The sequence below is a fragment of the Podospora pseudopauciseta genome, assembly GCF_035222475.1.
Source record: "Podospora pseudopauciseta strain CBS 411.78 chromosome 5 map unlocalized CBS411.78m_5, whole genome shotgun sequence".
In the NCBI taxonomy this organism is placed as follows: Eukaryota; Fungi; Ascomycota; class Sordariomycetes; order Sordariales; family Podosporaceae; genus Podospora; species Podospora pseudopauciseta.
Window position 1 is genome coordinate 564138 of NW_026946665.1, and position 18958 is coordinate 583095.

Consider the following 18958-nt stretch of genomic DNA (forward strand, 5'->3'; position numbering starts at 1 on the left):
TATTGCACAAGTAATTTTGTCGCCCAGGTAGAATGTTTTGTTCCATTTGATGGGTCTATTCTTCCTTGCTGGGATGATGTTCAAGGCGCGGGGTGAGAGAGATTGGAATAATTTGAAAGGCCCTCGTGGAACGCTACTGAACTTGGCATCTTTTGTTGCTTGGGATAACAGCATCCCGCATACCAACACTCTAACCGTTCCTGTGCTGTTGACCTTAGTCCTATCTGGCGGTAGGATCGTACTTGATGCTACCCGCGCATGTTCTCTTCCCGCAGTCGACTGCCCTGTAGGCTGCAACCTCTTTTGTGGACCCGTCCGGGTTGGTTACGGCTGTGGTGAACTTTCCGGTGGAGCACCTGCCACGGTCAGTACTCAACACAAGTGGGTGTGGGGTGGTGGTAGTAGTTGCATGGTGACTTTTGGATACTGTTATTACTCTGGTTGGGAATGTGTTGAAGGAGGTTTGGAAGCTGATTGGAGATACGAAGGAGAGAATGAGTTTGGGTTTTGGGAGAAAGGTCTTGCTTTTTATAATTGATGGTATACGCCTGCTCAGACATCATTAGGGTGCTGGGCTGTCTTTTTGTCCGAGGCTTTGATAAGGCGTTGATGCCCCCCGCCCCGGGCGAGGCGAGCGGCGCTTGCTGTTTGGGGAAAGGGGGATGACCATCATGTTGTTGGTGATACGGAAGCCGGGCACGGAGAAGGTGCACTTTTGTAATTCATTGGGTGAGATTGTCCTGGTGGCTGGAGTATTGAGGCTTCTGCGGTTCGGAAGAAAGAAGGAAAACTTTGAGCAGAAAGATGATCGAACCGGAAATCTCGAGCCCATTGTCGGATCCACTTCTTAGGCGTAGCATAATCTGTATAGGTGAGCCCCTTACCACTTGATCAAGCAGCCGTTGGGTGGCTTCGATGTCTGCTCCTGCCGACACTCGGCCCTTGTGCGTTGCTCGTGCCTGTTGCTCTGGGAGGGCAGGTGCGAGCGGCTCACGGTACAGCAGACGAACGAGATGTGAACTATGGACGTTGAGGCACGTGACAGCTGCCGACGAACGGAACTACGTGGGGTTTAATTTTCCATTCTCATTAAAGAGCTAGAAGTCTCAAGACATTCCGCAGAGTTGCAATTCTTACCTTCTCAGTCTTGAAGGCAGCAAAATCGGCAGACAAGTCAGCAACCCCCCGGCAATTTAGCTAGGCAGATCTTTCCCCCTCCCACATGAGGAAACTCGCAAGTCCTGCCATCTAGAATCTAGAACCCCACACTACGACCCAACAACAGACGCCCCGTTCCGATACCAAGGCTGATTGCCGAGACTCTTTTTTCACGACAGAGACTTCTGCGTTAGGTGCCGAGGAGAACATGTGGTTGGGATGCTGTGTAACAAGCCACATGTGGGCTTCATTGGAGGGCGCAGGGTCTGGTAGCTCAAAAGGAGGAGATGAGTAAGCGTCTACCACACCACCCAGGTGAGGGGCTATTTATCTGTTGATGGGAAATGTGTTCGGGGCATTGAGGCCCGGAATCGGATAGATTTCCTGAGGGGGAGGGAGTTTGGTACGGGGAGAGGGAGGTCTGATAGGTCGAGCCGCGTGGGAAGGCATGTGGTTGAAGGGGTTCAGTCATATCAGATTTTCTGTGTGGATGGAGGAGAAGGGGTGAGCTGTGAGATACTACCCATTAGTTTTGTGGCGGACCAACAGACGGGACTATCGCTTTGTGCATGATGGCTTTTGGTTAATGTTGGTAGTAGCTACTACGTGTGACTCCAACCTCCATGTCAGATATTAACTAGCCACCCGTGCATGGACATAAATTGGTCTTTTCATCCATCCCCTCTCTTAACCGCCCCTCTTGTTTGCTTCCCACTTCCTTTCTTCACATCCCCTCCGCAGCAAAAGACGCCCCACCCGGTGACCATCATGAACCACCTCCTATCCCTCTCCCTCCTGGGAGTAGCAGCCCTCTCCAACCCCCTCCCCCAACCCGGACCAAACCCCAACGACCCCAACGACCCCTTTCCCCCCCTACCCCCCGACCTCACCTTCGACGACATCGCCGAGTTCCCCACCTTCAACGGCACAGGCGCAACAATGCTCCGCTTCGGCTGCCACCAGCTCGTAATCGACCGCATCGACCCCCTCGTCAACCCCCGCGCCGTCCCCTCCCCCCACCAGCACCAAATCGTCGGCGGCGACGCATTCGACGCGTACATGCCCCTCAAGGACATCGCCAAACGCTCCTCCTGCACCGGCTGCTCGTACAGCGACGACTTTAGCAACTACTGGACTTCCAACTTGTACTTCAGAGCACGGAATGGTAGTTACAAACGAGTCAAACAGATTCCGAATAACCTGCAGTTTAACGATACCTTTACCACGCAGACGGAGGGGGGGTTGACGGCGTATTATGTCAGTCCTGGGCAGGGGGAGCAGGGGGTGAAGGCTTTCAAGCCGGGGTTTAGGATGTTTTTTGGGGATGCGGCGTTGAGGGCGAGGCCGACGACGGGGTTCAATTTGAGCAGGCAGACTTGTTTCAGGTGTTATACTGGGCCGGGGTTTGAGGGGGATAATCTGCCTCCGTGTCAGGATCCGGCGGTGGATAGTTGGGGGTTGCCGCAGAGGAAGTGTTTTGGGATTAGGTGAGCGGTTTTGTTTTGGTGAGATGGAAGAGAAAAGTTTGCTGATGATTGTTGCTGGGACTAGGAGCAATATCCTGTTTCCGACGTGAGTCCTCTTTCCACGCCCTTTGATACTCTTGCCGGCTTCGGCGTCGGCGACTAACAAGACCAAAGCTGCTGGGACGGCGTCACACTTGACACCCCCGACCACAAATCCCACGTCGCCTACCCCCTCGAGGGACCCCAACCATTCAGCGCCTTCCGCACCGCCGAAGCATGTCCTCCTTCTCACCCGGTCAAGATTCCTCAGGTCATGTTGGAGATCGTCTGGGACACCACCCCCTTCAACGACCCTGAGCTCTGGCCTGTCGACGGCTCTCAGCCGTTTGTCTTGTCGACTGGTGACCGCTCGGGCTACAGCCAGCATGCGGATTACGTCTTTGGGTGGAAGGGACAGGAGCTGCAAAAGGCGATGAATGCCGGCTGTGCGGCAGCGAATTGTCCCGGGATCAAGGTGCAGAGTTTGAAGAAGGCCAACAAGTGCAAGGTGAAGCCGTTGGTGAAGGAGAAGTCCGAGGGGTGTAAGTTTTGTTTCTTAGACACTGCGTGTGATGTGACGTGGGAGCTGACAAGACTGGACGATAGGGTTGAGTGCGTTGCCTGGTGGGATTCAGGCTCAGTGAGATGTAGTGGCCATCCAAGTTTATGTGACCGGGGAGAAGAAAGCTCACCCATAGTTTCAAGACTTTGCATCACCCATTGGTGGCTGGATTGCGTGGATGTGAAGATGTGTGAATGACTGGAGCAATGCTCCCCAGTCCCAATCTTCCTCGGCCAGAGGAGGTACCTATGGAGCGGTCCCTTGCCTGGACCGAGCGCTACCATGATTGCAACCACCCCACACACACTGACATATAGACAACCATTCTACATCCGAACGCCCACAGCTCAAGGTTACATGCCAGGATTCAACCCGCATCCGATAGCTATGCCAGGCCAGGGCTCCAAGAGCCAAACACTCAGCTGAGGAACATTCGGGTGAGTTAAAGCCCATCACTTCCCAACTCGAGGACCCTCCTTCGCTACACACACCCATTTCAAAGCCACCACGTGCATTTGCCGTGCCCTTACTCCAGACCAACCGGACTCTGCCAGCCTCGTTCTCAAGAAACTCACGGATGCAGGGCCAAGATGGAGCTCACCCCGTAGCTATAAGCCAATTGTTACTTGTCTGATGAGGGGGCACGTAGACATATATAACTCGCCCCCGTCTTGGCACTATGAAGTCATCATGACACCCAGAATTTGATGCCTGGGCGATGGATAGGATCTCGGTTAAGATTCGGGATCGATCCACTTGATTGGTATCCAAGTACCTGACCAAACCCCAAGGGGACTTGTTAAGATTTCCACTCGTTTTGAGATGGTGGAATGGAAGGATCATTTCCTCCGGTGTCCGAAAGCACGCGGGGGAATCATCGTCCCATGTGGTTCCTGGATTTGATCAGTGTTTCATTTCATCGATGTTTCCACTTTTCTTGCTTTGCCCTTGAACCCTGAAGTGCGCTATCCGAATCGCTCATGTTGAACACCACGGGAAAGGAAGGATGGGAATTCATGGAAAGCTGGTTTGTTGCATCCATCCTCCTGACTTTTGATGAGGGGGGGGGTGGTGGAGGGGGGGAAATACGACGGCGAGTCGGCAATTGGCTCTCCTCACCGCTTCCCTCTTTTCGGATATCTTCCTTCCCGTCAGGCCTCACCACTGCTACCCTGTGCGTGCGGATACGGTGTTGCGAGCGAGCGAGCGAGCAAAGAATCCCCCTCCCTCGGTGGACTACAAGGCCCCTATCACGGATATCTTTATGGCAGCTGGAGGGGGTGTTTTGTCAGAGGCCAGCTGATGTGCTGCAAAGGAGGGTCTTGGGTGTCATTCTCGGCTGCGCGGCTGGTGCTGGGACCAGGCTTGCTGCCCTGGGCTGGCTGGCCACACACACGGCTTCCCGTCGTTGCATCACGCACGCCCTGCTTCCACCACTGCACTGCGAGGCCCCCCTCCGAGACGCAAGCAACACTTGCACTGCAGGGCGGGCATAGCCGCTCTCGTGTCGATGTATCTTTACATACTTCGTACGGAGTATGCACCGGCGTTTATCCGGCCGATCAACTGCCCTTCTTACCCTTCGAGACCTATGCCCTGTTTTCGCTTCCGCGACTTTCTTCTTCCATGTCAATCGCTCGTTGGTCGCGGCTGCTCAGGCCAATTACCCGATGGATGCAATGTCATGCATTTATTACACTACACCGGTCAGCGATGATAGTGTGTGTGATGAAAGCATCCAGTACAGTGTCGAGAGTGTTGAAAAGCGCAATGCGGGTGGAGGCAACCGAGATGTAACTAATAAACGGAGTGAGCCGACAATGACGACGCCGCAGCTGCGGGCTCCGCACTGGCGTTTGGTGCGCGGCACCCACCCGGCCGCCCGGTTTTGGGGGGGAGAGGAAGGGGGACAGGCAGGTAGAGAAACCCCACCCAAAGCTTATTAACACCACTAAGTTAATTTGCTTGGGGCTAGCCAGGTACACTGCAACTACCTTAGTCAGGGGAAGGAAAGTGGAAAAACAATGCTTTTGTTTTGCGCGCAAAAAATAGAAAAAAGTAACACAAATGTGAAATATACACTCTATATACGTGGGGGTAGCGTCGTGGCCAAGAAGAGAACAACAATGCGAAACAAACACAAACACTCCCCCAGGTGGTGCGCGCAACAATGCCCTGGGAGGGATTTGGGTGATTGAGTAATCCAAGCCTGTGTGTGATCTGCTAGTCGCCGCCGGCAGCCCACGCCGGGCCAATCCCTACTACTGCCGGGTCGGGATTCTTCGAGCCCAGGGGGGCGGGGGACTGGCCGCCGGGGACCCGGAACCTCTCTGGAGAGGTCACGGATCGCCCGGACCGCTGTATGCGCTGCGAATTACCTCGAAACACACATTTTCTTATTTTCCTCTCACTCACCCACTTGTCACCACCAGCCCTCCATCCCTCCTCCCTCGCATACACTACCATTACACCATTCAGACTATCCAACCGCGAACAGCCATCTTGGCCGATGCCCTGATTGATCAGATACGCTACCTCGGAACAGCCTAGTGGGCGAGTCTAGCGCGCGTAATCCTGCAGAGCAACTGGGACCATTCTGGGCTGCAGCAGTGCAGCAGAGCTCACCCGCCCCCCCTGAGGTGTGCTGCCCCGCTGCCGCTGCCGCTGCCTGTGTGTGCTGAGGCACCCCAACGGCAACCGGGATGGCTCCGCGATCCAATGGCGGAGGACGGAGCTTGGAGGTGTCGGCTCGTTCGGTGAGGAGTCCGCCCTTTTTTCTTTTCTTCAATTCCCAACTCCCAGCGGTTGTCGGTGGAAGGGTGGCTTGGGGCCAGACCAGAACAAGGCAGGGGCCGACCACTGAGAACTGACAGTCACATCTCAGATTTCTTCCTTCAGAGGGGCAGCACCAACAGCGATGGATGACCTGCACAGTTCCCCACCATTGGTTGGTTGTGTTAGCCAGCTGGGGTTCCACTCTGATGCCACTGTTCCTGGGACTCCCCCCGGCGTATGCAGGGCTACGAACATGGCGTGTGCACACGGGGAACTGACCCAGGTCTCCCGGGGGCTTGGTCACACGACGGCCCGATGTCCTCTTTTGGTGGCCCTCTCACGTCTCTGCTGCCTCTGTCGCCTCTGGAGCAAATTCCGAACCCCCTGACAGACACTACAGCATACAGCACGGCACTAGACACCTCTTGGGCTCCATTTCTCGCTCGAGGTCCTTGCTTCTGTTCAGATTCACTGATCCGATTTTCTCTCTTGTTCACGAGCACCGAGCACCAGGCGGCCCCTGCGTGTCATATTTAGGTGGGTGAATGGTTGATGGAGGGGGAGGGGTGTGCACAAGAATGAACCCACTGCCCTGGCTCGCCCCCCCCCCCTCCCCCCGCTGACGGATTGCTTGGGCTGAGCCGGGACAAGGGTTGCAGAGAGGCGCAACGAGAAAATTGAACAAAATGGGCTCAGGGACCCAGGTCATCAAATTCGCTGATCTGCTCTGCTTGCCGTCCGTCTCTCGCCCGGTAAGTCTTAAATACCACGGGGCGGAGCCAATTCCGTCATGAGTGTGTCTCTCGTCTGCTATCAAGAAGAACTCGCCAACTTTCATACCGAGCCGTGCCGGTGCTGTCGTTGTTGCTGTTGTCGGCCATGGCGATGAACCACGACCATGACCAGCATCGCATCAACCCTCCTCACCACCTGTGCACCGAATCAACACGTCCCGGCCCCGTACCGTCCAGCAACACATCCAACTCCTCCAGCACCACCGCCACCACCACCACTGCAGCTGGAACCAACCCAACACGCACACGCTTCCATAAAAGACTTTAATCCGAGAAAAGCTGCCACACCACACCTGAGACAACCGAATTGCTTTTTTCCCTCTCTGCTCCCACTCACTGGCTTTGGGGTGTCCGGGGAAGCCCTCCACGTCATCCGCCGGGCCGGCCCCCTTCCCCTCCCCTCCCTTGGGTTGCTCCTCGGGATCTGGATCAGGAACTTGAGACTCCTCGCATCTTCTTCATCGAAGGCGGTGAAAGAGTAATTGAAGCCGGCCACCTGGCAGCAATCACCTGCCTAGATAGCATAGAGCCTCTTTGTCCACGGACTCCCGATACCGTCAGCCGGCCTCTCTGTCTGCAGTATCCCCGAGTATAAGATCCCGGCCACTTGGCACCTTTGCACACTCACCCCCTCCCGCAACAACAACCACCAGCCTACCATTTCATGATCCCCTACTCTGGTCATATCGAGGAAAAGACCTCGCTCCGTTGGCGACAACACTTCCGATACACCAGCAACCCTTACGCGGCTTCTCGGTCCGATATCTCACCCAACAACACCGACGCAGCCATGAGTGACCAACCCTTCCCGACTGCCGCCTTCAAGCAGCAGTATCACGGCATCGAGATCTCCTTCCCTGCAGGACAAGGCGACTTCCGCAGCGTGCGCAACTCGTGTGCAGCAGCATGCCGTGCATTCAACAGCACACCAGAGGATGCCGACGTAAAAGTCCGCGGCGAGAAGTGGCTCGAGTACGTTTTATGTTTCTTGTTCTCCGATCGGTCCCGGCCGAGTACCTCGGAGTTTGTCCTTATGTGCCCTGTGTTTCGACGGCTAACAAACGTTTTTTTTTTTGTTTTTTTTCTTGTAGCATTGTCAAGCCCAACCGTCCTAAGAAGGCGGATGGTACTTCGGCAGAGGAGGGCACCATGGTCACCCACGACCAGGCCATCACCAATCCTACCCTCAAGGCCACCATCCCGTTTGTCAAGCCTCCTCTCTGGGTTGACTACGGTACTCGTCTCAAGGTGGCGAGCACCACCTTCATCAACCGCAACTGCGTGATCCTCGACACGCCCGTGGCTGACTTGATCATTGGGGAACGCTGCAACATTGGCACCAATTGCACCATTGTCTGCGTTGGTCGTAAGTTTTCTCCCTCCCCCTCTCTCTCCCCCGTTCTCTCTCCCTCCCCGGTCTCATTTCTTTTCTTCTCTCTGTGTGGTGTGTTCAGCTCAGCCTGCTTTCTCATGTCTCGGAATCATCCGGTCCGGGCAAACGGGAGCTGTTCCCGAGGATCAAGGTTGCGGGACCTTTTGTCTCGCACTGCTGCAGATGCATCCCAATGGGGAAGTCGATGACCAACAAGACATGACACTAACACACAACAACAGACCCAGTCAGCCTGGAAGGGCGAAGGACGACCAAGCTGAGCACCGGTGCTCCCGTCACGATTGGCAACGATGTTTGGATCGGCGCCAACGTCACCATCCTGTGAGTTCTTTTTTTTTCTTTTTCTTTTTTTGAGTTCTTTTCATGATACACCTCTCAGATATGATTGGTCAGATAAATCCCCCCCGGTTACCTGATGCTTTTTGCTGACCATGCAGACCGGGTGTCTCGATTGGAAACGGCGCAGTCATTGGCGCCGGCACGGTAGTCAACTGCAACATCCCACCCATGACCCTCGCCGTCGGGTCACCTGTCCGGCTGGTCAAGGCGCTGGCCCTCAACGAAGACAAGCCAGCCGTTTTGATCAAGACACTCGACGAGTCAAAGGAGCTGACCAACTCATTACCCATGGAGCACTGGGACGGGACCGACGCTGCCTTTCGCGCCGCCCAGGCCGCGCAGCTCGCGCAAAAGAGCAACCGACGGGGGGCCAGCGAGCACCAGCGCGTGGAGGAGCAGCAGCGGGAGCGGCTCAGAAAGTCGGAGATTGTCGTCATTGCGGCTGTCACGACGGTGGTGCTCGCGCTGCTGATGCTGTTTAGCTTGTTCTTCTTTGCGGGGCTGTATCTGGGGGAGAGCAGGGGCTGTTTGAGGAGCTCCGATCTTTGATGACACACCTCACCTAACCCAGCAAACAGACCTTACACAAACAACAACCCACCACACGGCCGGCTCTTGTCGTGGGCAACAACGACAACGACAACAGCAACAACAACAACAACAAATTATACACATCGGAAGGGAATAAAGCCGATACTTAATAGAGGAGGATTCACACCGACAACACCGACTCGACAAAAGGGACCCACAGAACAAACGAGCGACACCAAACACGCATTGTAACAACAACAACAACAACAACAACAACAACAACAACAACAGCAACAACAACAACAGGAAGCAGCCAACAACCATATTTCTTTCTTTTCCTTTTCTTTTCACGGGATACCCTCACTTATTTCTCAGGGCAAAGGGTAGCGGGAGGGGGCAAATCAACAGAGGTTTTTTTTTCCAGGACTCGGTTGGGAAACGGGGGGTTGGGGGAGGGGCGAATGGAAACGGGCAAACAAACATGGGTCGAAAAACAAACAGGGGATTTCATTTCTGGTCGGGGGGTGAGGGAAAGGGAAAGGGGACGGGGAAGGGGATTAAAAAGGCGTGTGTGTGTGTGTGTTGTGTGTCGTTGTGGCCTCTTCACAAAACCTCCCAACTTTTGCTTTTTATAGTAGGTACCTGGTACGGGCATGACACAAGGTCTTTAAGGTAGCGTTGATATTTTTTTCTCGGTCTCTGATTTTGCCGCGTTTCAGCGTTTCGGTTTTTGCTGAATATATATACCCCCGGCTTTTTCTAAGCAACACTCTGTCTACACCACACACATGGCACCATGCAATATGTGAATCACATTTCAGCTCGTTGGGGGATGGATGTACAAAAACTTCCAGGTTGGCGGCAAGCCACAACCTCTACTCAATTCATTAAAAAACAAAACACCAACATAACTTTATCCACCAAGGAAGCCCTCCTACTCAAACTTGGCAACCTCATACATATCATCCGGATCCTTCCCCTCGCCCTCAACAAACCCCCTCACCTCCCCAACCCTCTTCTCAATCTCCCCCAACACCTCCTCCCTGTTATCCCCCTCCCTCACCCCCTCCACCACCGCCCACCTAGCAACATCAAATCTACTGACCCCATTCAACAACATCATATCAAACGGCGTCGTCGTCGTCCCCTCCTCCCTATAACCCTCAACCCTCATCCTCCCCACCCCCTCTCGTCCAAACAACAACCCCTGCAGCTCAGTCGGATACCCATGATAATTAAACAACACCGGCCTCTCCCGCGTAAACAACTCCAAAAACCTCTCCTTGCTCAACGCATGAGGGTGCCTGCTCACGGGAGCAAGAATCATAAGGTCAGTAACATTCACCACTCTGACCTTCAGCGCCGGACAAATCTCCCGGAGCAGTTCCGCCGCCTTGACAACCTCAAACGTGACCTCCACCCCGATGCCCACCAAGACAACATCCGGCTCCTCGTTCGGCCCGAGAGGGGTCGAGGCAAACTGCCAGATGCTCGCGCCTTGCCTGCAGTGTTCGGCCGCTTCTTCTGCAGAGAGGTACACAGCAGTAGGCTGCTTGGACCCGATGATGAGATTCGTATAATTCCTTGACCCGAGGCAGTGGTGAACAGTCGACAAAAAACAATTGGCGTCGGGAGGAAGATAAACCCTCGCAGCCTCAGCCTTGAGGTTAAGAACCGCACCAATGAAGCTAGGGTTCTGATGAGAAAACCCATTGTGCTCCTGCCGAGCCCAAGTGCTGGTTTCAATGTAGTTGATCGACGCCAAATCCCCCCTCCAGGGAACTTCCCGGGCGATCTTGACAAACTTGGAGTACTGTACCATCATGGTGTGTACAATACCCAAAAAAGACTCATAACTAGGAAAGATGGCAGTCCTCCCAGTCAGAGTATACCCCTGCATGAAAGCCTGGCAGTCATGCTCCGACAGCACCTCGATCACCCTCCCCCCGTTCCCCCTCGAATACTCATCCCACTGAAAGTTCCTCTGCGTGTGATCCAGTATCGCATCCAGCTTGTTGCTCTCCAGCTCATCCGGCGAAAACAACCTTATGCTCTTCGGATTCTCCCGAAACACCCTGTCCAAAAACTTGCCCGTAACCTTCATGCAGCTCTGATCAATCCCCTTCTCCACCGTAAACTCCCTCCAATCAACCCTCTTCAACCCCTCATAAGCATCATACGTCAGCCTATTCTGCCCCAACCTCCTCTCCCTCTCCCGCGGTAAAATCCTCGTCACCTCCTCCGTCGGCCTTCCGTCCTTAACCAGCTCCCCAATCCGATAACTCTCAAGCCACTTCCTCAACTCCCCCAGCTGTCCATCCTCCTCCCCCGCCTTGGGAAGCGGCACCTGATGCGAGTGAAAACTCCCCTCAATAATCTTCCCATCCACCTCCTTCGGCCCCGTCCACCCCTTCGGCGTCCTCAGCACAATCATCGGCCACCTCGGCTTAACCACTGCCCTCCCCTCCCTCGCCGCCTTCTGTATCTTCCTGATCTCCCCCAAAGCCCAGTCCAACCCCCCCTGCAACTCCTCATCCACCCGTTCCAAATCCTCCACCACCAAAACCTGATATCCATACCCACTAAACAAAGCCACAATCTCCTTGTCATCCATACACCCAAAAATAGTCCTCTCGCTAATCTTGAACCCGTTGACATGCAGTATCGGGATCACCGCCCCCGACTCCTTCGGGTCCAAGAATTTGATCGCATGCCACGCCGTAGCCGTCGGCCCCGTCTCCGCTTCTCCATCACCAACCACTACCGTGACGACCAAATCAGGCTTGTCCATGACAGCACCAAACGCCGCCCCCAGCGCATACCCCAACTCCCCCCCCTCATGAATAGCACCCGGAGTCTCGGCATTGATATGACTCGGAAACCCCCCCGGCACAGAAAATCTCGTCACCAGGTTATGAAACCCGCTTTCTGTGAGATCATACTCCCCGGGGTAAAACCTCTCCAGTGACCCCTCAAGCCATAAAGCAGCCAGCGCAGCGGGAGCGCCGTGACCGGGACCGATGATGAAAATCATTTCTAGGTCGGGGTTGTTTCGCAAAAGAAGGTTGAGGTGGGAATACACAAGGACGAGGCCAGGGCAGGTGCCCCAGTGCCCGAGGAGACGGGGCTTGATGTCGTTGTGGGAGAGGGGGTTTTGCAGCAGGGTGTTGGAGCGGAGGAAGATCATGGATGCGGCGAGGTAGTTTGCTGCTCGCTGGAAGGCTTTGAGGGAGGCGAGGTCGGTGGGGGGGAGGGGTTTGGGAGGGAGGGTGACAGATAGGTCGTGGAGGATGCTGTCTGGGAGGGAGGAGGGGAGGGCGGGGGGGTTGGGGATGGGGATTTCGGATTGGGGCATTTTGGTGGTGTTTTTTTTCGGGTTGTCGTGATGTTTGTTGAAGGTTGTGTTTGCTGATACCTAGTGAGACCGTTCCGTAGTCGTGGTCGTGTGAGTGCTAGTTCAACGGTAGGGCGGTGTCAAAGTGTTGCGGGCCGCGCCGTTAAACTCAATTGTATAGTGAACGGTCGTTGTCCGTGCGAGATGCAGGCAATGGTTTGAGAGAGCGTTCGTTCATCGCCGCTTTTTGCAGTTTCAGCTTCGGATGGCAGGTTGATAACCCGCAGGAGCTCTGTCGTATCGATGACGTAGGGCAGTCCCACCAATCAACCCCCATCCTGCACAACAACCAAGCTGTCGGATCGGCCCACTTTTCCCATTGGCTGTTATGACCCGGAATGCCCTCACGCAACGGAAGTCACGGAATCAAGAAACGCTCATAGTGGCATCATATACAAATCTATTACCCTCATGTATCCATAGGTTTTTGTAGTGTGAGGTAAGTAAAACCTACCGCCCCAAACCAAGCCCAACAACCCTCATAGGCCACTCGATCCACTCCCTGTGCTCCTCATCCAAGATCTCATGCGCCCTCTCCACCAAGTGGTCCCCCCATCCCTGAAGCCACCACGTCCTCTCATGATGTTTCCACAGTATGCAAAAATGCGCAAAGATGGCCACCGCTTCCGGTGTGGGTATCTTGAGCAGCGGCACAAGCGAGTCTGACACCTCCCACAACCACAGCATAGCATCCAACACATCCTTTTCCTCCTCCGCCCCTTCTCCATTCTGTTCCCGCGTGATGATCACCAACGATAACTCCAGCTCATCAAGAGCGTGGATATACGTAGCCAGCCGCTCTTGGGCACCCTCCTGGCCTTCTTGTTTCTGCATGCTAACCAGGATATTTTGTCTCAGAGCAGACAGCGGCCCCCACGCCTCCCCCATCTGGCTCTCTTGCATCTTTGCTCTGTGCGTCCTCCATCTCTGCCCTCCATACGCGAGAAACGGCGCTAGCATTGTCTCGTGGCCTCTCGGCCCAAGGACACTGCTCAGTGATTTGGCGCCCGTAACAAGAAACGTCCACTCTGGAAAAGACGATGTTTCGTTGATGAAAAAGGACCCCCCCTCTGAGTGAGGTCTCCTCGGACTTGCCAATGCTGTCGACCATGTCAGCACAAAGAGTCTTCCAACACTACCTGAACTGCAAGACCTACCAAAATATATCGTCAACATGCTAAACAAAAACAACCTCGCAGCCGCATCCTTATCCACCCGCAGCAGATGATGCTGCCCATCATCACTCAAATACTTCATCGCCTCCCTGCTCGCCTTCTGATGCAGCACCATCCCCTGCGCGGTATAAAAATCCCTCTTCTCCGAGCTCTCCTGATGGTAAGCAAGATGCAACGAACTAATCGCCAGCACAGCCCTCATGATGAAATCACACTTTAGCGCCGCATCCACCACATCCACCCGCCAAAACTCCCGCACGCCAGCGTCAGACGCCAGGGTGAGATATGTCCTCGAGGTAAAGTTGTGCAGCAGCTCCAGCTCCAACAGCGGCAAAGCATCCGACTCGACCGACTGAGAGTGAGGATACGGACCCGAAGGCGACGACGGCGAGCGGGACGCTCTCGTGGCAGTTTTGGCAGCATGCCTCGCACCACTGGTTCTGTTAGGAATCCCAAGCGTGACTGGAGTGGCGGTCCCCGGCGGAGCGGTGAGAAAAGGGCACTCGACCCCGTGCGAGATGCAGTTGAGACATGACGGGTGGCGTTCGTCACACTGGGGAACCCGACAGTCTGGTTAGATCGGATCTATCTAGATTTTGAAACGATCGGAAGAGTAGGGGGAGAGCGCAGACCTTGATCTTGCGTGCCTTGCATATGGCACAACCGGTGCGGCTCTTTTTGTGCGTCCTTCGGCCCGTGTACGTCAGGCCCACCGGTGGCTGCTGCTGTCGATGGGTCACGATGGTGGGGACGGGAGCCGGTGGTTGTGGTGGCACGTTCTGGCCACCATGTGGTGTCGGAACGTTGGATCCGAAGGGTGTGGGGGTCCCGGCTGGGGAGGAGGGACTGGGTGTCAACAAGCTGCTGCTGCTGCTGCTCGGGTTCGGGTTGGAGGAGTTGGACATGTGGGTGAGACTAGATGATTGGCTGGGGAACGTGTTGGAGTGAGATCAGTGAGATTGAGCGGGTGATGACAGGTTGGCCACGTTTTGGTCGTGAAACCGTCTGATTTCTGATGTTCTGTTCCTCTCGAGGTATCTTACAACTCAACAGATAGAAAAGACCAAACTCTGAACGAACACTCAGGAGGAACAGATGAAAGACAGATGGCGCGGCCTTTTGACTGGTCAATAGCTTCTTGATGAGGCTGTGGTCCAGCGACCCGGATAGCGACCCCCGAGGCTCAACTGGTCGGTGGGACTGCATCGCGCTAAAACCATCCCCGCAGATGCCAAGCAACGTGCCAAATGACTGTGGATCTGGGGCTGTCAAAAAATTCCAACGACGTCAGAGAAGAAGCTGTCATCACCAACTTTTTGGGTGGTTTTGGGGGTGATCTTGAGTGCCTGACTCCTCGTCATCGAAGACCCATCCAAGATCTTCTAGGACCTAATTCGCGATCAGGACAAGCAACCAGTCAAAGGCCTCATCATGACAAATCCGAGCCCGATGAAGAATCTTCCTTTGGTGGACCCCTTTTGGCTTGGCAGCCTTGGTCAATAGCTACACCGAAGGGTGTAGATAGTCGTACTCGGCTCAATCTTGAATTTTCAACCAATCAAAACCCAAACAGCAAATATGAGAGCCAACACCTAGAGGTGAATCTACTCGCTTTCGCAAAGCCCACAAAATTCCACATTTCTTTCCTATCGCAGCCGCATTGTTTAACAGAGCAAAGCCTCGACCCGGAGCTCAAACACCGCAAGGAGGAGAAAGAGATTACATCCGGCTGCGAGCACGTCAGCACGAAGCACCACAGGAGCTCGGGCTTTTGACAAACCCGAACGAACTGATAGATCTTACATAGATGATCCGCTGTAGCTCACTGGAACTTGTGTTTTTTTAGACCAAGGCAACCCCATCCGCCTTCCCGTCCCTTGCCTATTCTTTCCCTCAACCTACTTTGAACAACATCAGCGTTTTTACACTCTTTTGCTGACGTTGTTTTTCTCACGTACACGCGGTTTTCGGATAGACTCACGGCAATTTGGAGGATAGACAGATACCACGACGCAGGTCTATACCCCTGAAAACTAGAGCTTCCGACTCCACCCCTAGATTCAATCCTGAGATCTCAACACTCAACAGCAACCATATCCAACGTCCCAACCCGGACACCACCCCGCCAGCAACAAACAGCATCCAAAATGACTGACATCGACCTCACCACCCTCCCCCCGAACTTCTACCCCACCTACGAAACCTGCCCCTCCATCTCTCCCCTCTGCCCCGTCAAGGCCACAACCCTAGGCTACTCCCCCAACCTCCCCGTCAACGTCTTCCTCGCCGTCGGCTTCGGCCTTTTCGGGATCATCACCCTCCTCACCGGCCTCTGGAAAAAAACATGGGGCTTCTCCACCACCGTAGCAGCAGGTTGCATCCTCGAATGTGTAGGCTACATCGGTCGCGTCCTCCTCAGCGAAAACGCCTGGAACGCCGACGCGTTCAAGATGCAGATTGTGGCTATTGTTCTTGGCCCAACGCTGGTGTGCGTCGGGTTGTATCTAACGTTACGACACATCGTCATCAGCTTGAACCCGGAGATGTCGAGGATCGCACCGAGACTGTACCCGATATTCTTTGTGCCCGCGGATGTGAGCTGCTTGGTGATTCAGGCCATTGGCGGGGGGGTTGCGGCCGCGGCGGGGAGGGATAACTATGATATTTTGAAGCACGGGAATCGGATCATCATGGCGGGGATCGTGCTTCAGGTTTTGGTTCTGGGGGCGTTTGGTGGGTTGGCGGGCGATTACCTAGTCAGGGTGAGGAAGGGTTTTAGGCAAAACCCTGGGATGGAAGGGAGCGCGCTGTGGAAGGATGGGAAGTTTAGGGGGTTCTTGTGGGCGATGGGGGGCGCGTATGCTGCGCTGTTGATTAGGTGTGTTTACCGGATTGCTGAGATGGCGGGAGGGTGGGGGAATCATATCATGCAGCATGAGTCGAGCTTTGTGGTGTTGGAGAGCTTTATGGTGCTGATTGCGTGCGGGTTGTTGGCTTGTGCCGCGCCTGGGGTTTTGTTCCCTGAGATGTCGCATGACCAGAGGATGAAGAATATGGGCAAGGGGAGGCAGCAGGGGGGTGTGGATGTGGAGAGCAGTGCGGGAGAGAAGACTGCAGGTACTGGTGCTAGTGCCAGTCCTTCTGATACGGAGAGGCGGCCGGGGACTGAGGAGGGAATCTGAGAAGAAGGCCTGGGATACATTGGGATATGTGGCGACGGATCTTGAGGACATGCTGAGATCAGGACTGGAGTTCAAAGTCATTTTTGTCCCTTCCAAGCAAACAAAAGGTTTTACGCATGAACTCGAATGCATCTGAGCATAAAATGTGGCCCTGGTCGTGCGGCTGAGCCACGTGGGGGTCCAGAACTCCGAAAGAAAACAGTGTCGAGGTTCATTCTCAAGATTCCAGCGGTTCAGAGCCTATGTCGAAGCATAGATGTGAAAACAAGTCATATGCCGCACTGTACAAACCTTATCTTCACCGTTTACCCGCTAGAACTATTGGAAAAAGCGAGAGTTCCATCACCACATCGCTTGGCACGTATCCGCTTCGTTGGGCTGACGCCAAGCCGTTCTGGGATGCCATTTTCAACGCCGAGACAAAATCAGGGGTCCAGATTGGCCGGAAGAGCCCACTTGTCATGTCGAGGTCTTGTGCCGCCGCTTGACCCCTTTTGGACAGGGGGTGCGGCGCAGGCGATCTCGTTCTTTTTTCCCGCTGGGTTGCGGGATGCTGCCCTCCTCCCTACCTCCTTTTCGCGCCCGATCGCGTCTCTGCGCGGCACATTTTTATCTCCATTTGACCTACCTTGGCCACGGGGAGGAAGGACAAGCATCGGCAACTTTCGTTAACGTCCCGAACCCAACCCGGCGATAGGTATATCCTCATCCAGCATGGCTGTCAGCCGGGCCTGGGCCGCCGAGGGCTTACGGTCTTTTTCCAACCGTCCACGTTCTGTACCTACTAGGTTTTGGGTTATCAGTTTGGCTAGCATCTTCGTTCTCGCGTTGCTCTTCGTCGGCCACACATCTGACAGCTTGCCGTCAATTCCTGGCTTGAACAAGGAGCCTGAGAAAGCTCAACCACCGCCGCCAACGCCCGAGTCCAACGACCCACCAAAGGGACCAGCAAAGAACTACGACCCTGAAGAATTCGACCTTGATGAAAACGGGCTGAAGATGTGGGAACCCCCACACATGGACGCCCTCGTCCACGGAGTCCACGCCTCTGACGGCGTCAAGAGAAAGCCAACATACCCCCTCGACCCCTTCCCCCAAACACCAATGACCTCACCGGTGCAAGACAACCGTCCCCGTCCCTGGCTCGGAGCCGTCATCTGCTCCGCCTGGGACATCAAACGCCGCATGCTGATCCGCTACACCTGGATGAAGATGTTCAAAGACGTGCCCATGGACCAACGCTTCGTCATCTCCAACCCCGGCCCGGACTGGCGAGCCGTCATCCAGCAGGAAAACGCCACGTTTGGCGACATGATTGTGTTGGACCACCTCCACGAAGACGACTTCACCGCCAACACGGTGAAAACCGTAGAGTTTTACCGGTGGCTGTCGGATAAGTCCCCGGTGAAGTACGAGTTTGTCTCCAAAATGGACACTGACCTCTGGGTCAACGCTCGTGCGTATTGGGACCGGCAGCTCCTCCCTAGACTGGACGTCGTCAAATCTGCCGATGGCAACACAGTCACGGGTTATAAAGCAAACGTCAACCACACCACCATCGGGCAGTTTTATTACGACAATTACCACCGCACGGCGTTTCCTCATGGGGCGATTTACACTGTTACTTGGGATATTGTTAACTTGCTGCCTAAACTGCAAGATAAACACCATATTATCGCCGGGGAGGACGTCACCATGGCTTGGCTGCTTATCAAGGGTCATCAAAAAGTCACCATGGCCATTCTGACGCAGGAAGAGAAATTCGAATTCGACCACAAGGACACCCGGCCAGGGGAGAGGACTCCCTGGGCGAGGAAGGGGACGGATGTTACTTCTAGCTGGCATGCTATGTACGGGAGTGAGATCTTGGCCATTCACCAGCTCAAGAAGGATGATGACTGGCTTATGGTGGCGGAGTGTTTTGACGAGAGGGGGATCAAGGAGATGCCGCCTTATCCCGAGAAGGAGCCCGAGGATAAGGGGGAAAAGCCGGGGTATCCGAGGCCGTTTTGGACGCAGATCCCGAATGACTTTTGGGAGACGGATGTGGATGGGACGTTGCTTTGTAATGGGATTTGGAAGTTGGAGCCGGGGGTGGGGAGGGATATGAAGAAGAAGCCCGAGGGGGAATGAGGTGAGATCTAATGTGT

General features: G+C 54.8%; 6 protein-coding genes across 6 annotated transcripts; 4 read left to right on the forward strand and 2 right to left on the reverse strand.

The window, feature by feature from the left end:
• Positions 1–1241: 1241 nt before the first annotated feature.
• On the forward strand, positions 1242–3383 carry QC763_0074530 (uncharacterized protein). Its single transcript, XM_062906028.1, has 4 exons — positions 1242–2645; positions 2710–2730; positions 2799–3205; positions 3270–3383. The coding sequence occupies exons 1-4, from the start codon at positions 1810–1812 to the stop codon at positions 3305–3307; spliced, it is 1302 nt and encodes a 433-aa protein (XP_062764769.1). The 5' UTR covers positions 1242–1809; the 3' UTR covers positions 3308–3383.
• Positions 3384–5526: 2143 nt separating this feature from the next.
• QC763_507780 (uncharacterized protein) lies at positions 5527–9836 on the forward strand. Its single transcript, XM_062913365.1, has 6 exons — positions 5527–5981; positions 6110–7766; positions 7886–8160; positions 8409–8508; positions 8625–9315; positions 9349–9836. Exons 2-5 carry the CDS (start codon positions 7459–7461, stop codon positions 9073–9075), a joined length of 1134 nt encoding a protein of 377 aa, XP_062764770.1. The 5' UTR covers positions 5527–5981; positions 6110–7458; the 3' UTR covers positions 9076–9315; positions 9349–9836.
• A 155-nt stretch (positions 9837–9991) lies between these two features.
• QC763_507800 (uncharacterized protein) lies at positions 9992–12412 on the reverse strand (the record flags this gene model as incomplete). Its single annotated transcript, XM_062913366.1, has 2 exons — positions 9992–10232; positions 10284–12412. 2 exons carry the CDS (start codon positions 12410–12412, stop codon positions 9992–9994), a joined length of 2370 nt encoding a protein of 789 aa, XP_062764771.1.
• Positions 12413–12830: 418 nt separating this feature from the next.
• Positions 12831–15045, reverse strand: QC763_507810 (uncharacterized protein). The gene is made up of 3 exons (XM_062913367.1): positions 14259–15045; positions 13609–14179; positions 12831–13551 (listed from the first exon to the last, which is right to left on the reverse strand). Exons 1-3 carry the CDS (start codon positions 14529–14531, stop codon positions 12902–12904), a joined length of 1494 nt encoding a protein of 497 aa, XP_062764772.1. The 5' UTR covers positions 14532–15045; the 3' UTR covers positions 12831–12901.
• Positions 15046–15773: 728 nt separating this feature from the next.
• Positions 15774–16808, forward strand: QC763_507820 (uncharacterized protein; the record flags this gene model as incomplete). The annotated part of the gene is made up of 1 exon (XM_062913368.1): positions 15774–16808. The coding sequence occupies one exon, from the start codon at positions 15774–15776 to the stop codon at positions 16806–16808; it is 1035 nt and encodes a 344-aa protein (XP_062764773.1).
• A 714-nt stretch (positions 16809–17522) lies between these two features.
• Positions 17523–18941, forward strand: QC763_507825 (uncharacterized protein; the record flags this gene model as incomplete). Its single annotated transcript, XM_062913369.1, has 1 exon — positions 17523–18941. The coding sequence occupies one exon, from the start codon at positions 17523–17525 to the stop codon at positions 18939–18941; it is 1419 nt and encodes a 472-aa protein (XP_062764774.1).
• Positions 18942–18958: the final 17 nt, after the last annotated feature.